The following is a 19358-nucleotide window of genomic DNA, read 5'->3' as shown; positions in this document are numbered from 1 at the left end:
TGTGGAGCCACAAACGTCACCGCGTGTGTTGAAGTCGGATACCCTCTCTGCTCCCCGCCCCCACCCCCCCCACCCGCCCCCACCCCCGCCCCGGGCTCCTCACTAATAACATTAGGAACTCGGGCTGGAATGTCAACTTGAACTTTTAGCATTTGTGGCACAACCATAACGCAGTTTAAGCACACTTGTTTTATTTGATCGAGGGCTCAAATTTACTATGCACTTCCTGAGGCCCCTGGGTTAAAACCACATGATCTAATGCAATGAAAACCAGCAACAACAAAAAAATATATTCTTTATTTCCAGTAGCACAAGGCCAATTGAATGTACCCAAAGCGTACTTAGACAGTGTTAATCAGCCTAAAGACTAAATGGTTTTCTCTCCTTCCTTCGTGTCCACACGCCCAACTCAGAAGCACCCCCCCATGTCCACACACGGTCTTCCGATGGCACACAAACATACGTGATTTTAGGAATAACCAAACGCCTCTGGAGGCTAAAAGGTAGTGTTCATAGTGAGTGCCCAAGGAGGTGCCCGAATCGTTTTGAGGCAGATGAGACCAAAGAGAAAAAAGTTCAGTAATTCCTTCTAATTCTACATCTCCTGCCAGGAGTGTGGGGTATAAAGAACTTTATAATACTCTTGAGGACATCAAGCCAGAAAAGCAGCCAGGAAGGAGTTGCTGCTTGATTTGAGTTTCATTTATTTATTTGTTTGTTTTATTTTTTTAATGTTTATTTATTTTTGAGAGAGAGAGAGAGAGAGAGAGAGAGAGAGTACAAGTGGGGGAGGGGCGCAGAGAGAGGGAGACACAGAATCCGAAGCAGGATCCAGGCTCCGAGCTGTCAGCACAGAGCCCGACGCGGGGCTCGAACTCACAAACAGTAAGATCATGACCTGAGCTGAAGTCGGACGCTCACTCAACTTACTGAAACACCCAGGCGCCGTTGATTCGAGTTTTAAAGCAAGGACAGGACCTGGTTGATAAAAGGGAGAAAAGATGACATGGCAGCAGACGAAGTCACACAAAAGAGAGGCAGGTGTGCACAAGTGAGCTCAGCGTGTGGGTCCTCAACAGATATGAATGGTCACGGGCTGTGTGCCAGGAACCAGGCATCTGGGATGCCTCAAGGAACACAAATATCTCCTGGGACTTACATTCTCATGAAGGCAGACAGACAACAAAAAACAGCCAAGGAACATATAAAGGTGCCAGATGGTAGTAAGTACAAAGGTCCTGAGGTAGAATTATATGCAAATAGTGAAAGTATGCATTCCCAACAGGGGAGACATCCTCCTAAGGGGGTGAAAAGTCATTCTTGGGAGGATGATGAAAATCTAATTCTTTAAAAAAAATTTTTTTTTAATGTTTATTTACTTTTGAGACAAAATGCGAGCAGGGGAGGGGGAGGGGCCTAGAGAGAGGAAGACACAGAATCCAAAGCAAGCTCCAGGCTCTGAGCTGTTAGCACAGAGCCTGATGCTGGTCTTAAACCCACGAACCGTGAGGTCGTGACCTGAGCCAAAGTTAGTCGTCCAACCGGCTGAGCCCCTCAGGCACCCTGAAAATCTTACTCTTTTAATGTATAAAGCACAGATACAGGGGTGCCTGGCTGGCTCCAGCCATCCATCCATAGAGCATGTGACTCTTGATCTTGGGGTTGTAAGTTTGAGTCCCACGTTGGGTGTAGAGATTACTAAAAAAAAGCAAAATCTGAAAGAAAGAAAGAAAGAAAGAAAGAAAGAAAGAAAGAAAGAAAGAAAAAAAGAAAGAAAGAAAGAAAGAAAGAAAGAAAGAAAGAAAGAGAAAGAGAAAGAAAGAAAAAGAGAAAAAGAAAATAGGAAGGAAGGAAAGAAGGCAGGCAGGCAGGCAAGCACAGAAACGGGCCGGATAGTGATTTTAAGTAAGTTAAGTTACTTTAACTTTTTAAGTGATTTTAAGTAAGTTAAGTAAATATGTATATAGTACAGTCATACCTCAGAGAGATTGTGGGTTCGGTTCCAGACCAACCAAAATAAAGGGAATATTTGTCTCAATAAAGCTAGTCAAATGAATTTTTTGCTTCCCAGAGCACATCAAAGTTACGTTTACACTATCGTGTCATCTGTTAAGAGTGCAACAGCATTGCGTCTAAAAAACAACGCGTATGGGCTCATTAAAAATTACTTCATTGCTGGGGCGCCTGGGTGGCGCAGTCGGTTAAGCGTCCGACTTCAGCCAGGTCACGATCTCGCGGTCCGTGAGTTCGAGCCCCGCGTCAGGCTCTGGGCTGATGGCTCAGAGCCTGGAGCCTGTTTCCGATTCTGTGTCTCCCTCTCTCTCTGCCCCTTCCCCGTTCATGCTATGTCTCTCTCTGTCCCAAAAATAAATAAAAAACGTTGAAAAAAAAAAAAATTACTTCATTGCTAAAAAATGCTAGCCATCGTCTGAACTTTCAGCAAGCCGTGATCACTGATCGCAGATCGTCACAACAAATATCGTAGCAATGAAAAAGTTTGCAGTATTGTGAGAATTCCCAAAATGCGACACAGAGGCACGAAGCGAGCAAATGCTGTAGAAGCTCGACACAGGGCTGCCACGAACCTCCGATGTGTAAAAGCTGCAGTAGCTGCGAAACACAAGAAAACAAGATGTGCCTGTATGTCCGTGGTATTAAAATGTCATGGGGTGAGGGTAGGGTTGATTAGGAAAAATGTCTAAAAAAAAGACATTTTCCTTTTGCCCCTGACGGGGGCAATAATGAAAAAAAGTTGCAATACGCCGAGGTACAGGAACAGTGAAGGCGGCTAGAATGGAGGGAACAAGGGAAAGAGTGAAAAAGAGAGAAGAACAGAAAAATAATGGGGAGCAGTCTTATAGGTCATCATAAACCCTTCCCTTTTTCCTCTAAGAAAATGAAGGGCATTGCAGGCTTTTAACAGAGGAGTGAAGTGACTTAACGTGGCTTTAAAAAGAATCCTTCTGGCTGCCATGTTGAGAATGGACTTCAGGGAGACCAGTTGGAGACCATTGTTATGGCGCAGGTAATGGCACTTGGTCTGGGATGATAGAGGCTGGTGGAGCCGGAGTGGCTGTGGAATGTAGTGGATTCTGGAGATACTTTAACGACAAGACTGACAGGATGTGCATGTGTTGAATGTGGGGTGTGAGAGAAAGAGAAGGGCCAAGTAAGACCCCAAAGTTTGGCTGGAAGAACTGGAGAGAGCTGCCATTGTCCTAGAGGGGGACCCCCGGGAGAGTTAGGGAGGGGACTATCAGGAGCTTGGGTGTGGTATGTTAAGTTTGAGATGCCTGTTGTATATGCAAACACAGGTGTTGAGTAGAGAATTGAATTTCAGAGTCTGGAGTTCAAGAGAGAGAGATCCAGGCTGCATACGTGAGACATGGCGGTGATATTAAAAAGAGAGTGAGGAGAGGAGGTGCCTGGCTGCCTCAGTCAGTGGGGCGTGTGACTCTTGGTCTCCGGGTTGTAGGTTCGAGCCCCATGCTGGGTGTAGAGACTGCTTAAAAAACAAAAAACAACAACAACAACAACAAAAAAAAACCTTTAAAGAAAGAAAAGGGAGCGGGGAGGTGAAAAAGACAAATAAAAAGAACAGAGTAGACCAAGAGAAAAGTCATGCAACAATAGATCCAAACCCAAATGTATCAATAATTACATTAGGCATTAATGAATTAAACACTCCAACTGAAAGGCAAGCTCTGGGGTGCCTGGGTGGCTCCGTTGGTTAAGCGGCCGGCTCTTGGTTTCAGCTGAGGTCACGATCTCATGGTTCGTGAGATCGAGCGAGCCCCGAGTCAGCTCTCTCAGCACAGAGCCTGCTTGGGATTCTCTCTCTCCTCTCTCTGCCTCTTTCCCACTTGAACTCTCTCTCGTAAAATAAATAAATAAACTTAAAAAAAATAAAGGGCAAGCTTTGTCAGATAAAGATTTTACATATGTATGTATTATGTATATATCTGGGTTAACTACTTAGACGTGCCATTTAAATATACAAGCACATATGAACAGAAAGCAAATGGATGAAAAAAGATACGCTATGCAAACAGTAAGTATGAGAAGGCTGGAGTGGCGGTCACCATCCTAAATAAACTCTAAATGAGGAGATGTGACAATAAGGTTGTGAAAACTAGAAGGATGTGTTTTCCCCAGCTCCCGTCTAGGTACGTCACAGTTTTTTGGCTTTAGGTCCAAGCCTGATTCGGTTTTCTAGATAAATAAACCCTCCCAAGACCCGATCGTGTAGCTTTGCTTGAGCAGACCTCCTCGTCTGACGTCAGCAGAAGGTCTGCCAGAGTGAGGACTCCACAACTGAGGCCTGAGCTAGTATTTGTCAGGCGCATACAGGCTTCGGGGATGGGCCTATGCTTCTGGAAGGAAGATAGGGCCTCAACAACTATGCTGCTCAAGGGTCACCAGTGATAATTATTTGCCAAGGCACAAGTAGTTTCTAAGTACAGTATCATCACAAAAGTAGTATTTCTGGGGCGCCTGGGTGGCTCAGTCGGTTGAGTGTCGGACTTCGGCTCAGGTCATGATCTCACGGTTCGTGAGTTCGAGCCCCGTGTCGTGCTCTGTGCTGACAGCTCAGAACCTGGAGCCTGCTTTGGATTCTGTGTCTCCCCCTCTCTTTCTGTCCCTCCCCTGCTCATGCTCTGTCTCTCTCTGTCTCTTGAAAATGAAAAAAAGGTTAAAAAAATTTTTTTGAGTCATATTTCTTTTTTTTTTAATTTTGTTTAATGTCTATTGATTTTTGAGAGAGAGTATGTGAAAGTCAGGGAGGAGCAGAGAGAGAGGGAGACACAGAATCCAAAGCAGGCTCCAGGCTCTGAGCTGTCAGCACAGAGCCCGACGCGGGGCTTGAACCCACGAACCGTGAGATCAAGACCTGAGCTGAACTCGGACACTTAACCGACTGAACAACCCGGGTGCCCCAAAAGGTAATATTTCTGACTTCTCCTCCAAGTGACAGGTGTCAGGGTTGACTCGTTTTGCCATTTCACACACATTTCTCACCTGCCTGTCAGTTTCCACACGCTCTTCTTCCTCCCCCCCCCCCCCGCCGCCCCGCCCCCGAAACCCATTTCATTGTTAACTCAAATAGAGCGAGAGACAGGCCCTCCATTCAACAGGACACACGGAAATCGGGCCTGGCCCTTGGGCTGACCCCAAGGAGGTGCTACCTCCCTCTACATCCCTTCTTGGGCCTAATGACCTTCAAGACTCAGAAGGTCTCCCTCTCATCGGACCTACACATTTTACAGAATTTTTGAACTCCGTTTCCTGTCCGATCATCCTTAGGACAAAGAACAGTGGAGCACGGCTGGTGACACCCCTTCAGGTATCAGAAGACCACCGTGGGATGTGGTCTGACCCTTTTCATTGCGTTAATCATTCCAATTCCTTTGCTACCACGTTAATCACCACTGTGGCTGTCCCTTGACCTCTCTTCTAGCTCCGGGGATCGCTCCCGTCTTGCAGAGTTCAATGCTGCGTGCCGTCCGGTCTGGGAAGGGTCTGACCAGCACAGAAAACTGGAGACCCCGCAGCTAACTGGCCCGCCCTGCCTTCCCCTTAGCCTTTCTGAGCTCCTGGCGTCCGGGGCTACTGTTCTTTCCCCCTGTGCCACCTGCCTTGAGGACTCTGGTCTTTCGGAGCTGTGAGGGGCAGAACTGTTGGCAGAGGTCGGGAGACGGGGAGTAAGGGAAGAGGGAAGTCGGACGTGTCCTGCACAACACGAACCCCATCTGTTTTACTTGACCAGACCTTAACTTTCGTGTGGAAAACCCTGCATCGTATCTGCCCCAGAAACGGCCTCTTCTACTCAAAGCACAGGTGGGAAGGCAGGTCCCCAGCTGCAGAGGTAATTTGGGGTCCACCGTCTCAGACCTCAGGTAGAATCTCCAGAGCGATGGGCAGGGGCGAGGCGGCCCGAGGCAGGAGGGGCGGCTAGGACTGCCTCTGCCGGTTTCATCCGCGTCCACTGGGCCCTGGCCACGCCGCGCACGGAGGACCCGCCAGCCTGGCACCCCCAGCCTACGGCCAAGGCGACTCCACCCACCAACGTTTGCAGCAAGAGAAGCCAGGGCAGAGCTCGGCCCCCAGAGCCGGGAAGACCCAAGGGAGGCCTCCCTCCCACATTCCAGCACCCCACCTCCGTCAGGGAGCACCCCGGGACCACTGGAGGGGTGCCCTTCCCCAGGAGACGAGGTGCTGCTCCCAAACACTTATTTAGCTCTTCAGCAGGACAGCCAGAGGGAAGTTGCTGGAAAGGTCTGCATCCTATGGAAAAGCAGCACAAAGCCCTGAGTTCAAAATAGTTCCCCCAAACAGCCTGTAATTTCGGGTTATAAAAATGTCATCGAGGGGCGCCTGAGTGGCTCAGTCGGTTAAGCGTCCGAGCCTTGATTTCAGCTCCGGGCATGATCTCATGGTTCGTGGGTTCGAGCCCCATGTCTGGCTCCACGCTGACAGTGAGGAGCCTGCTTGGGATTCTCTCTCTGTCTCTCTCTCTCTCTCTTTTTTAGAAGTTTTTTTCAAGTTTGTTTATTTTTGAGACAGAGAGAGACAGAGCATGAACGGGGGTTTAAAGTTGGACACTTTAAAGTTGGAGGGTCAGAGAGAGAGGGAGGCACAGAATCTGAAACAGGCTCCAGGCTCTGAGCTGTTAGCACAGAGCCCAACGCGGGGCTTGAACTCACAAACCGTGAGATCATGACCTGAGCCGAAATCTACAGTGGGACGCTTAACCAACTGAGCCACCCAGGTGCCCTGCTTTTTTATTTTCTCTTATTTCACAAGCCTTGCTTTGCGGTTCGGCAGGTACTGGGGACCCCTGTCCAGAGCAGCCTTCTGCACATCAGGACAGAAGAACCCAGCTGCCCCCTCATACCACGAATGCTCTCAGTTCTCGCGGGCCCAGAGGCACAGATGAGGCAGCTTCTGGGGTCACTCCTGGAACATCCTTAGTTTTAGGGGAAATTTTTTTTTTTTCCTTTCCATAGACTGAGAAACTTACCAATTGCTTGTGGCTAACACAGTGCTGAACGCCCACAAAATACTTTTAAAAAAATCCGTTTGCTTGTTTCGTTTATGTATTCACTAAATGTTCACTTATTTATAAAGTCGTCTGCTTTATGCCAGGTATTATACTTAGGGAGACAGAGAGAGAGCACAAGCAGGGGAGAAGCAGAGAGAGAGAGCGAGACGCAGACTCTGAAGCAGGCTCCAGGCTCTGAGCTTTCGGCACAGAGCCTGACGCGGGGCTCGATTCCACGAACCCTGAGATCATGACCGGAACCGAAGTCTGATGCCTAACCGACTGAGCCCCGAAGTGCGTTCATTAAAATAAGTTCTCTGTCATTTTCCCCCTTCCTGCCTCTTCAGGGTCTGCCTGCGGTTCTAACATTGACTTTGAAAACGTAACCGTTCTCTTGCTCCCTACCTAAAGTTTCTTGGGGGGCTAGCTCACCAGTTGGGGTGAGCTGGCTGACGGCAGCCCAACACCGCCACCTGGTGGCGGCAGCAGGCGTGCCCAGGCCCGCGAAGCACCCAGAGCGGCCACCAGACACAGAAGCTACCGGCCCTGATTCCCCCTTGTCTTTGTTTCGGTTTGCTTTTCGGACTGTTTCGGTTTGCTTTTCGGACTGCAAAAGAAACACGCTCCTTGTAACACTTGCGAGTCTGCTTGGGAAGAATGATTCTAAAAGCTCGCTTCTACAGTGGGAAGCCAAGTCGGCCCTGCTTTGACCTCTATTCCCCTAATTTTCCTTAACCCCCAGTTCCATGAAATTGTACCTGTCCTTGTGACAACGGTGTCCTGGTTATGTAGGATAACAGGCTCGCTCTTAGGAGACTCACACTGAAGGGCGTAGGGGTAAGTGCCGCAGCGTCTGCGTCTGGCTTTGAAACGGATCCGGGGGACAAAAGAGAGCCCAGGTATTGAATCCAGACGGTGGTAACTTTTTGTATGTGTGACGGTCTTCCAATATAAAGTCACAAGCATCACTGGAGTGGGAGGAGAGAGATTAGGCAGGGCTCACGGGTTAATATCCAAATCTAGGAATGTGGCCCACGCGCATGCGCGCCCTTCCAGGTGGTAGTGAGTAGAATTTCTAGAGGCTGGGGAGGGCTCACGGGCAAACTGAATCTTGTGGGACTGGATTCCAGCCTACACCCCCCCGGGGGTAGCATCAAACCTTCTTGTACATAAGGAATTTTCCTCTACTTGATAAACCTCAGTGGTTCCAGCCCAACCCAACACAAGTTGACCTGACACAGCGTGGGACAGAAGAGTTGCATACTGTGGTCAATGAAGTGGAGCGAAATTTGCCACCCCAGAATACGTCGCTTGGGCCTGAAGGTTAGTTCCAGCTAAAGGGAATCGAAACCCAGCAGATCCAGGGAAAGCCTTTTAGCAGCGCTCAACGACGTAAATTTACATGAGAAAGGAGACCTAGACCCGGAAGATGGCCTTACCAGAGAGATGTCTTTTTCTTACTTAATAAACTTACCTGCCCCTCAGGGCAAACTTTGCTTTCCAAACATGTCACCTTCCCTCCGTAGGTGGGGGGGACCCCCACCCTTTGCCTTAATTCCGGATGTTAGATAAGCCTCAATTACCAGACTGCCCTCGGAATCTCCCGTCTTTACAGGGCTCCCATACTTACAAAATTAAAATTTGGTTTTCTCCTGTTAATCATTTTTTTTTTTTAATTTACATCCAAATTAGTCAGCAGATAGTGCAACAATGGTTTCAGTAGATTCCTTAGTGCCCCTTACCCATTTAGCCCATTCCTGCTCTCACACCCCCTCCAGTAACCCTCACTTTGTTCTCCGTATTTATGAGTCTCTTCTGTTTTGTCCCCCTCCCTGTTGTTATATTATTTTTGTTTCCCTTCCCTTATGTTCATCTGTTTTGTCTCTTAAAGTTCTCATATGAGTGAAATCATATGATTTTCGTCTTTCTCTGACTAATTTCACTTAGCATAATACCCTCCAGTTCCATCCACGTAGTTGCAAATGGCAAGATTGCATTCTTTTTGATCGCCGAGTAATACTCCATTGTATATATATACCACGTCTGCTTTATCCATTCATCCCTCAATGGACATTTGGGCTCTTTCCATACTTTGGCTATTGTCGACAGTGCTGCTATAAACATGGGGGTGCATGTGTCCCTTCGAAACAGCACACCTGTATCCCGTGGGCACCTAGTAGTGCAATTGCTGGGTCGCAGGGTAGTTCTATCGTTAATTTTTTGGGGAACCTCCATACTGTTTTCCAGAGTGGCTGCACCAGCTTGCATTCCCACCAACACTGCAAAAGGTATCCTCTTTCTCCACATCCTCGCCAGCATCTGTTTTTGCCCGGATCTTTTTTTTTTTTTAACTTTATTTATTTTTGAGAGAGAGAGAGAGAGAGAGAGAGCAAGTGGGAGAGGGACAGAGAGAAAGGGAGAGAGAGAGAGAGAGAGAGAGAGAGAGAGAGAGAGAGAGAGAAGGAGAGAACCCCAAGCAGACTCTGCTCGGTCAGCACAGAGACGGACGCGGGGCTCAATCCCAAGAAGTGAGATCACAACCTGAGCCGAAATGGAGAGCCAGACTGAGCCAACTGAGTCACCCTTTCTTTTCCATTTTTATGCTCAACCAGGAAACGTTAGAGCCTAGCAAAAGGAATCAAAAACAAAGTGGAAAAGAACAACAAACGAAGGGGCTGAATGAAGGCCCCGAAAGTGTAAGTTGGTGTCTTTTTCTGTAGGGTGTGGAGGAGGGGGAAGGGTACAGGTGGAAGGCGGATTCGAAGGGCCTGACCAAGCCGATGGCACCCAGAGTTGGCCATCGATACTGAAGCTAATCACTCCGGTCACTTGAAAAATTCTTGTTGTGACCATAATATTTAGCTAAAGCAAATGTTTGCACATCTTGGCAACTTCTATACATAACTGGATAAACAACCGAAGGACACAAAGGCAGGGAGAGAGGATTTTGTAAGCAAGCTTCTCTCTACCCTCACCTGCACTTTTTTGTCACAAGACTTCTCTCAGGGAATTCATATTGTGTTCAAAACTGGAAAAGCTTTGGGGCATCTGGGTGGCTGCGTCGATGAAGCGTCCAACTTCGGCTCAAGTCATGATCTCACGGTTCTTGAGCTCGAGCCCCGCGTCGAGCTCTGTGCTGACAGCTCGGAACCTGGAGCCTGCTTTGGATTCTGTGTCTCCCTCTCTCTCTGCTCCTCCCTGACTTTCACATACTCTCTCTCAAAAATAAATAGACATTTAAAAAAGGAAAAAAAAAGAAAAAAATTATTTCCAATAATTTGTACGTTGATTTTTCCAGGTGAACATAGGTATCATTCTATCAAATTCCCACCAAAAAAAAGTTGGTACTTTATTGAAATTACATTGAATATATTGAGGATTTTGACATTTTAAAAATTTTATTGATTGATTGATTGATTGATTGATAAGGAGAGGGCATAGAGATAGGGAGAGAGAATCTCAAGCAGCCTCCAGCCCAGCACAGAGCCTGACATGGGGCTCAATCTCATGACCTTGAGATCATGACCTGAGCCAAAATCAAGAGTCAGATCCTTAACTGACTGAGCCACCCAGGCACCCCTAAAGTTTTTTCACACAGGCTTACACATATCTTCCCCTCTCCCAGTTTTACTGAGAAATAGTTGATGTATAATATTGTGCAAGTTTCAGGTGCACAATATGATGATTTGAGACATGTATATATTGCACTACCATAATAAGATTCATCTCACATGATTTTGGGTTTAGTTTGTGTGTGTGTGTGTGTGTGTGTGTGTGTGTGTGTGTGTGTTTTGTTTTTTGGTAGTTAGAATATTTAATTTCTTAGAAACTTCCAAGTATTCACTACAATATTAACTACGGTCACTATATTACACATTAGATGCCTGGACCTTATTCACCTTATAATTGCAACTCTAATCAACATCTCTCAAATTTCCTCACCCCTCAGTCCCTGGCAACCACCAGTCTCATCTATTTCTATGGGTTCAGCTTTTTTAGATTCTACATAAAAGCGATACCATACAGTATTTGTCTTTCTCTGACCTATTTCAGTCAGCATAATGCCCTCAAAGTTCACCCATGTTGTTGCAAATGGTAGGATTTCTTTCTTTTTTATGGCTGAATAATATTCCATTTTATAAATACATTTTTTTTGGGGGGTCCCTTCAGCCATTGACACTTATTAAGCACAACACAGTAAGCTTCACATGGCTGTCTTGTTCTCACTCCTCAGATCTTAACTCAAAAGTCATGCCTTAAGAAGTCTTTAAGGGTTTTCCTAAACGCATGATCTAAAATCGCTAACAATCTCTCCCTTGTGGGTCTCTAATTTAGTACCTTGTTTTATATTCTTCACAATTATTTCTGCATTTATCATGCATTATGTATTGAATTCCGATTTTTTTTTTTTTTTGCATGCATTTGCTTTTTCAATTTATTATTGTTCTGCCTTCACTTAAATGGAATGTCACTAGAGTGAGAACCTGGTGTACCTTGGTGCCACTTTATTTCTTGATCAACTTTGGACTTTCTGACTAAAACAAAAATGAAGGCACTTATATTTCCTCACATCTTCTGACCATTTCCCGTTTTATTTCAACATTGCCACATTTTACTGAATTCATGTACTTTTCCCATTATTCTGAGGTTGCATATGTAAATTGCTTCTGTGTCATCAGTAATGCTTTTATCACCATTCACCACTCATCTCTTAGCTTTTGTCAGTTGTTTTCTTCAAGGACTCAAGAGTTCAATAACAGTCTTTGACCCTTTCATGTTTGGGAGTCACTGTTGCTTTTATATTTGAACAGCTTACTAAATACAATATTTGGGTCCCAATACATTTTCTTACACATTTCTTAGAACTTCATAGACGTGCCTCCATTATTGTCAGGAAAGGTGGCTTGAATTGACATTCTTTCTTCCCTTTGTCTGCTGGTAGGGTCAGAGGTTATGCTGGGGGTTTGCCCTCAGATTCATTTTTCTCCCTTCATTCTCTACCCTTCTCAGCATTGCAGGGACTGTCCCAAGCTCTCTCGTCCTCTTGCTTCTGAGTAAGATCTGCCAACGTAGGCAGAACTAGAGGACAAAAAGAGGGAAAGTCTGGGTTTCTCCCTCCCTCTGCTTCACATGGCATTTGGTCAGAAGTTCTGGTAACCACACACGCGAAGTAACCGCTTGAGCTAAAGCCGACCCTGGTCAGAAGTTCTGTCTTTTCCTTGGATCCTGCTCCCTCCCTCCCTTCCCTCTATCTTCCCAGGTCTCTCCTGACATTTCCTCGAATAAGGCTGCCTTGTTTTCATTCGCCATTAGTTTCAAACTCTCTTTTGAAATAACTAAGGTGACCTCTATTTTCTGACTGAACCCTCACTAATTTGGGGATCATTTAACGTGGTAAATTATACCAAAATTTTCTATTTTCCGTTCTCTCTATCACCTTTCAAAGATCATAGAAGTTTTGTTTCTTTCATTGTTTTGATGTTTGTGGAGAAATATTTTGCCTCTTTAAATACTTTTGTTAAGCGTTGGGTGAAATTTCATCAGCGATCTTATCCTCCAATTCCATTGTCAGTGTTTTTACATGCTATCTTTGGAAGTTTTGGGCTTCTGAAACTGGCATAGAGAGATGTAGCCTGAGACTGCACTGGTGTCTTAAAAATTAGAGCTCATGTCCAACCATGGTAAAATTTTATCATTTTAACAGTTTTAGTTATTAAGATGATATTCAAGGCATCAATGAAAAAAAACATTAGGCAAGAGGCTTGTCGAAGCTTCAGAGTGACTCTATTCAAAGCTCTAGTCAATAATTTCAAGACTTTATTTTTAACTAATCTCTACAACCAACATGGGGCTTGAATTTACCCCCAAGATCAAGAATCACATGCTCCACTGACTGAGCCAGGCAGGCGCCCCTAATAGTTTTTTTAAGTTTATGTATTTTTGAGAGAGACAGAGAGAGAGAGAGAGATAAAGTGTGAGTGGGGGAAGGGCAGAGAGAATCGCAAGCAGGCTCCGCATTGTTGGTGCAGAGCCTGATGTGGGGCTTGAGTTCATGAACCGTGAGATCACGACCTGAGCTGAAATCAAGGGTTCGGCGCTCAACCGACTGAGCCACCTAGGAGCCCCCTCTAGTAACAAACTTTTAATTTAAAAAATATTTTTGAAAACATTATGCCTAAAAATTAAATACAAGTTTGAGCAAACTTAACAGAGAAAATATTTAAAATGTGTATTTCACTCACTGATTCATACAAAAATTCTGAGCAGCCACTATGTGCTGACCTTTCTAGGTTTGGGAGGTAGACAAAACACAGAAGACCCGATTTTGTCCTTGCATTCTGCCTTTCACATCCAAGGTAATAATCCTGTAACTACCTAAAAGGGATAAGGAAACGTATTGTGATGCTAACACAGCCACACAGGATGATCAAACTAAGCGATGGTACCCACCTTAAAAAAGGAAAAAGATCCTGTTTATAAAGTGCATACAATGGTGTCAAGGGCCTGTCAATCTTAAATCTTCCCACCTGTCATAAAGGCAGGCCATTCCCACACCCCAGCCATTTTCCTGTAGGATATATACACGTGGTACAGATGTTCTGTGACACATCTTAGAGTGTGGTCAAGTGTTTTCTGCCTACACCCTTGTCCTAAAAAGTCGGAACGGTTTCCTTGGATGTAAAGGCGTCATCCGAACCAAACAGGCCTGTGAAAGCATCCCTACCTTGAGGGGCCTCTAATGATTACTGGTTCCATTGATTAAACGTCTAGAGACCACATTTCACAATAAAAACAGGTACGGACTTAGGTTTTGGTAACCAATAGTAAGTTGCAGTAAAGGAAAGAAAGGAAGGTAGGGAAGAAGAAAAGAAATGAAGAAAGAGAAATGAAAAAAAGCTAGTTGCTGTTTCATGCCTATCTCCCAAGGTGTAAGGACCAAAATCAAAACCCTTGAAGAAAAAGTTTCTTTACAAATTGTAAGTTGATTTTTTCCACAGCCCTTTTTCTTAATCCCTTTCAACAAGTATTTCTGGGGTACTTCCTATGTATCAGACACTGTTCTCTCGAAGAAAATGAATGAACAGTGACGGTGTTCTTTTAGATGGGAGGTCAGAACAGGCTTCTGTGTGTCCTTCGAGAAGAGACTGAATGGGCGGCAAGCTGTACAAGTCTCCAAGAACAGAGCTTTCCAGCCAGGTATTTTAAAAACCCTGAGGTGAGACTGCAGTGCGAGGGAGAATCTAGTGGGTATTCAGGGCCTTGAGCACAAGCTACAGGGAGAGGTTTGGACTTTGTTGTAGGTGAAGTCATCGACCTGAATGATACATGCTTCTCATTTCTCTCTGGCATAGAGAACAGACTGGGTACGTGTGGTGGTGGTGGTAAGCGGAGTAGGCGATCATGCCAGCAGTCTGGTTGGTTCATAGATGATCGTGGGTTGGAATAGAGTTGTAAACATGGAGGTAATGAGCGCTCAGACCCAAAAAAATATTTTGGAAACCAGGTTTGATGGATTAAATACAGGGTGCTAGACAAAGGATGCTTCCTTCGTCCGTTTGGGTCTCAAGCAATGGGGAATGACGGGATCAATTACTGAAAATGGGGACACTAGGGAGTGAAGTCTGAAGCACAAGGCTTTTGTTTTGTTTCGTTTTGTTTTTTTTGAGAATTTGCCATGTTGAGGCAAGTATCTACACCGACTGCTGTTTGGAGCTGAAGGGTTCAAGACTGGAGGTTAATGTGGATGAAACTGACCGAAGATTGGGATTCTCAGAGCCAAGGGCCAAGATGACATCACCTAGGCAGACTGTACTTTCAGGGCACTCCCAAAACTCAGAGGTCAGGAAAAAAGGGTACAGCAAATTAGAAGAGGATCTCAAGACCTCAAAAGATTAAGCTAAATTTTTCATCACAATAGTGCAATTAAATTATATGGAAACTACTGAATCGTAGTAAAACTTTTGCAGTAATTTGGTATTTTCTTACTCAAATGCAAATTATGCATTCTAAGACTAAGACTTTCAAAAGACTGTTCTGAAATAACTGCACAATATAGTCAAAACATATTTATTACTTTGAGTGTCATTTTGTACACTTCAGTACAAATACAAGAATATAGCCATATATACAGGTATTGAAAAGAAATCCGTATATTCAAAACCCACATCTAAATACAGTAGCTTTAAGTCCTCAACTACAATAGTTCCGGTTTGCAGAATAAATTACTTTGTGCCCCCCCCCCTTTGAAATAATCCCTTAAAGCTAGTTATGTTTAAACAATAGATTGTTGGAAATGGGATAACAATTCACTTTGCAAAGTTTTAAGCACCTCCTTTCCAAGGTTTCAGAAGTGTGAAATGTATATAAAATTGAGAAGATAAAACCATTCGTTTGGGTTATTAAAAGAAGCATCAGGTCTTTAAAAAGAGCTGAAGAATGGAGTTTTCAGTGTGCTTAAAATCTGGAGTCATAGTCCAAGGTTTAAAATGAAAAATTAGTCAAACTAGTTAAACAGAAAACAATGTAAAAGTAGGAAATCTGGTTCTTCAGGGTAAAGACTTCCTAACAGACTCACCTTCACAAAATACGTTTTATTACGACACCAGTTTTTAAGGTTTGAATAGAAGACTGCTAATGTCCTTTTAAAATAAAAACCCTGAGGTTTCCTAGGGACTCTTTGCATTCCTATTTTCAAATTATCTGAGCCAAGGTGCCCATCAAAATGAGATACGTGTTCCAAGCCATGGCAACAGGCCGACTGTATGAAGAATATTCTTGGGTATCATGCCTATCTTAAGAAATACTCCCTGGTTATCTCAAGAAGGTTTGTAGCTGGACACAATGTATTAAACGCAATGATTGAGATAATTTACTACAGAATAATAAGTGAATCAAATATTGTAAAAATATTTCCACAAAAATTTTAATTGTTTAAAAATTCACCAGGAAATTTCATATTAGGCATCTTCATATATATATATATATATATATATATATATATATATATATATATGTGAGCAATTCATTTAGGGATGTAAACATTTTTTCAAAGCAAATGAATAAGGTGACATAGATCCATAAACTATTAGCAAATAAAATTCCAATTTACCTTAAACCACAAGTCAAGTTGCCATCTGACCAGGAAACATTGCCTACTACATCACAAACTGCTCACTTCTTTCCAGGAAAGATACAGGACTCCATCAGTTAAGAGTTCTCGCTTAACATTGCCCTTTGGAGTTTCATTTACATGCACTAATCAAGCCCAGCAAATGTTAACAATCTTACAGGTATGAACATTCCATGAGGATATAATTTGACAGTCGTCTTTTCTTACATTCTTAAAAGGAAGCTCAAGTTACAACAACAACAAAAAAAAATCAGTTTCCAGTAGAAGATTGTGATTCCTCTTAATTACACTGGAACATTTATGTATTTTCGAAAGTATCATCCATACTATCACTTACAGTTTACTTTTTTAAAGTTTACTGCAAGGTTTGAGCATTATCTTCTATACTTTAAATATGCTTGAAGCACAAGAGCAATTTTGGAATTTTCGTATCCCAGAATGCAACAACATGTCTAACATCACAAAATAAGCCCTTGGTGCTGGCAGTTCTGAAAGCACATAAATACATCTGCCTCAATAGGAAAAAAGTCTCTAAATCGGTTAAGATTTTTGAAATTGAAATTAAATTTTCTGCACAAAGAAACCCTTGTGATTTGATAGAATACTGGCAGTGTCATGCTAAGGCCATGTGACCAATATTTTAGAAAAGAAAAAAAAAAAAGCCAAGGTAATTTTATAGTAGCAATAGTTTCTTTTTTTATTTTAATATACTTTAGGAAACAATATACAAAGCTGAGCTTTCCCACCATTTCCAGGTAACAGAAGGAAGCTCCAATGACACAAATTTAGCGTTTTGTGATGGCTAAGAACAGCAGTCAGCACCAGACTTGAACAGTTAGCTACAACACAAACATCCTTCAAAATGAAATGTCATAATAGCAAGACAGGTTAAACCAGGGTTTATAACAAATGACAACCACTTGGGAAGTGACTTAATCATTCTTGTTGAATTTCTTAGTTCATTAAATATCTTATACACAATTTCCTGTTAATATGCTTTAAACAAAACCTCCCTTAAGGAATTATTTCAATTAAGTATAAATATTCAACAAGAATAGTTCTGATAAAGAATCCCCAGGTAGTTCAATTTCTAATATGCATTGACCGAAGGAAAAGAAAAATAACAATTTTTGTTTGTTTTAACATGTTTATTACAACAGATACAATTCACATCTGACTAGCTCTGTTTCCTCTTTCCCCTCCCACAACCATGTTCATTGGGCCATTTCTTTCTAGTTGAGCAATCAATGTACTTTCAGCACACATGCCCAGCAGTACTTTTAAGTCCATTCTTACAGGGTGCAAATGGATTTCAATAATTTATACAAACAAGTGGGTTATGCTCAATCACTGCAATTTTAAGCTACTGTACACGGGAATGAAAAGGTTATAGAAAAGTGCCATAGCAACAGTGCCTTAAGAAAGGAGAAAAAGAGGAGCCTTAAAAAAAAAATGGATAAAATCAGATCGAGGATTTCAGAGGGAAATGGAACACACTGAGGAAATGAAAAACATTTCTCTGCAAAACAAATGGAGAAGCACTGCTCTTGATCAGGTGCAAGTGTGGAAACAGTTGTTTCATGATATTTTGTACACTGCCCATATGGTTCAAAATCGTATCCTTAGACACAGATCGCCTGGCGCTTGCACTGAATTTTTGAAAATGCAAGATTTCTGAATGATAAATTAACCCCCCAAAATTTTTTTTAAAAAAGCTAATTTTGCAGACAGGTTTACATGTAAAAGGCTAGGTATTTAGCCACCTCAGCATTGATTAGTTTTGGATGTCTAAGCTCTGTTACACATGGCTTCCCATGGCTTCACTCTACAAAACATATTTACAACGTGAAGAATACATCTACAAGAAATCTACATTTCAAGGGTTTTACAAATCAATCTTGTATCTTTCCCCTGAATTGACTCTCACAGACCCCATCCCCTTGTCATTTCCTTTGCCCAGCTTAACGGTCCAAAGTCTACTTAAATGCAGCTCAAAAATGTTAAGATCGGGCAATAGAGATTTACAGTTCCTGTACGCAAAACCATGTGCAATTATTCACATCTTCACACCATGAAGGAATTCTGATTTTTTAGCTTTTCGAGTTCCTTAATTTGTTGTCTCAAAAATAGTATCCTGAAAAATAAAAGAAGGCATTAGAACTCATGTAATTCATACAAATGTTACCAAAAACCACATTTTTAACTACAGATATTATCTTAAAAAAAGATAAAATGAGTAACCGCAGTTCAGACTAAGTAATTAAATATGGGTTTGTTAACACAAAATGACCAGTGAGTATATGACACGTATTAAAGTATTATGATGACAAAAGTTAGAATGTTCCTAGTTTCCTAAAAATTCCAATTAATTTGAATATAAAGATTAACAAAAAATTTTTTTAAGTTTGAGAGCGAGAGTGCGAGCGTGTGTGCACAAGTGGGGGGTGGGCAGAAAGGGAGAATCCCAAGCAGGCTCTGCACTGTCAGCACAGAGCCTGATGCGGGGCTTGTACTCACGAACCAGGAGATCACGACCTGAGCGGAAACCAAGAGTCGGGTGCTTAACTGACTGAGCCAGCCAGGTGCCCCGATATCAAGACCGACTTATAAAATGTACTTTGTTTACTGTATCATCAGAGACCCACACACAAAAGGCAGCGGAGATTAAATAGGAGATAAACCTAGACTGCATGACTTCTGGGCCACAATCCAGTAAGCCTAGAATTAACTAGGTGCAGGAGGCTAATCGTTTTGAAGAACAATTCCCAACATAAATACAGACCCTTAAAAACGGAGCCACGTCACAGTCCAAGTGACACATAATATTTAAAATAAATGTTAGTAAAACACCAACTCCACGGGCAACTAGATTTCCAGGAGCTTCGTGAAACTGTCCCCCTTCTGGCCCTCTCTTCTGTGAAGTGGGCCATTTGCCACCCGTAGCAGTGGACTAGGCATGATCATAAGAGGGACGGGCTGGTATTTACCCGTGTACACTTGTGTCAACGGTTGAGGCTGCAAGTTCCTGCAAGTCAAACCGTCTATCTTACCAAGCCAAAATGAAGTCAAGCTTTGTGTCTATTAGAAGTACTTTCAGAGCAACCCTAGAGTACACAACTGTCAAGTGATATTCAAAATGTACCTCCAGATGCTTTAGTGACTGCAAGATGCGTTACTTTTCCAAGT

General features: G+C 43.3%; 1 protein-coding gene across 12 annotated transcripts in view; it reads right to left on the bottom strand.

The window, feature by feature from the left end:
• Positions 1-15093: 15093 nt before the first annotated feature.
• The window catches only part of WAC (WW domain containing adaptor with coiled-coil), an 87045-nt gene continuing 82780 nt past the window's right edge, over positions 15094-19358 (bottom strand). For all 12 annotated transcript variants that reach the window (XM_060659085.3, XM_081796080.1, XM_060659083.3 and 9 more), the window contains one exon: positions 15094-18306. In XM_060659085.3, the coding sequence (XP_060515068.1) occupies positions 18237-18306 (70 nt within the window). In that variant the 3' untranslated portion in view covers positions 15094-18236. The remainder of the gene's footprint in view (positions 18307-19358) is intronic.

This window comes from Panthera onca, chromosome B4, assembly GCF_046562875.1.
Source record: "Panthera onca isolate mPanOnc1 chromosome B4, mPanOnc1 haplotype 2, whole genome shotgun sequence".
NCBI classification, from domain to species: domain Eukaryota; kingdom Metazoa; phylum Chordata; class Mammalia; order Carnivora; family Felidae; genus Panthera; species Panthera onca.
Note: the sequence above shows the minus strand (reverse complement) of the source record. Positions and strands in the feature narration are given on the sequence as shown.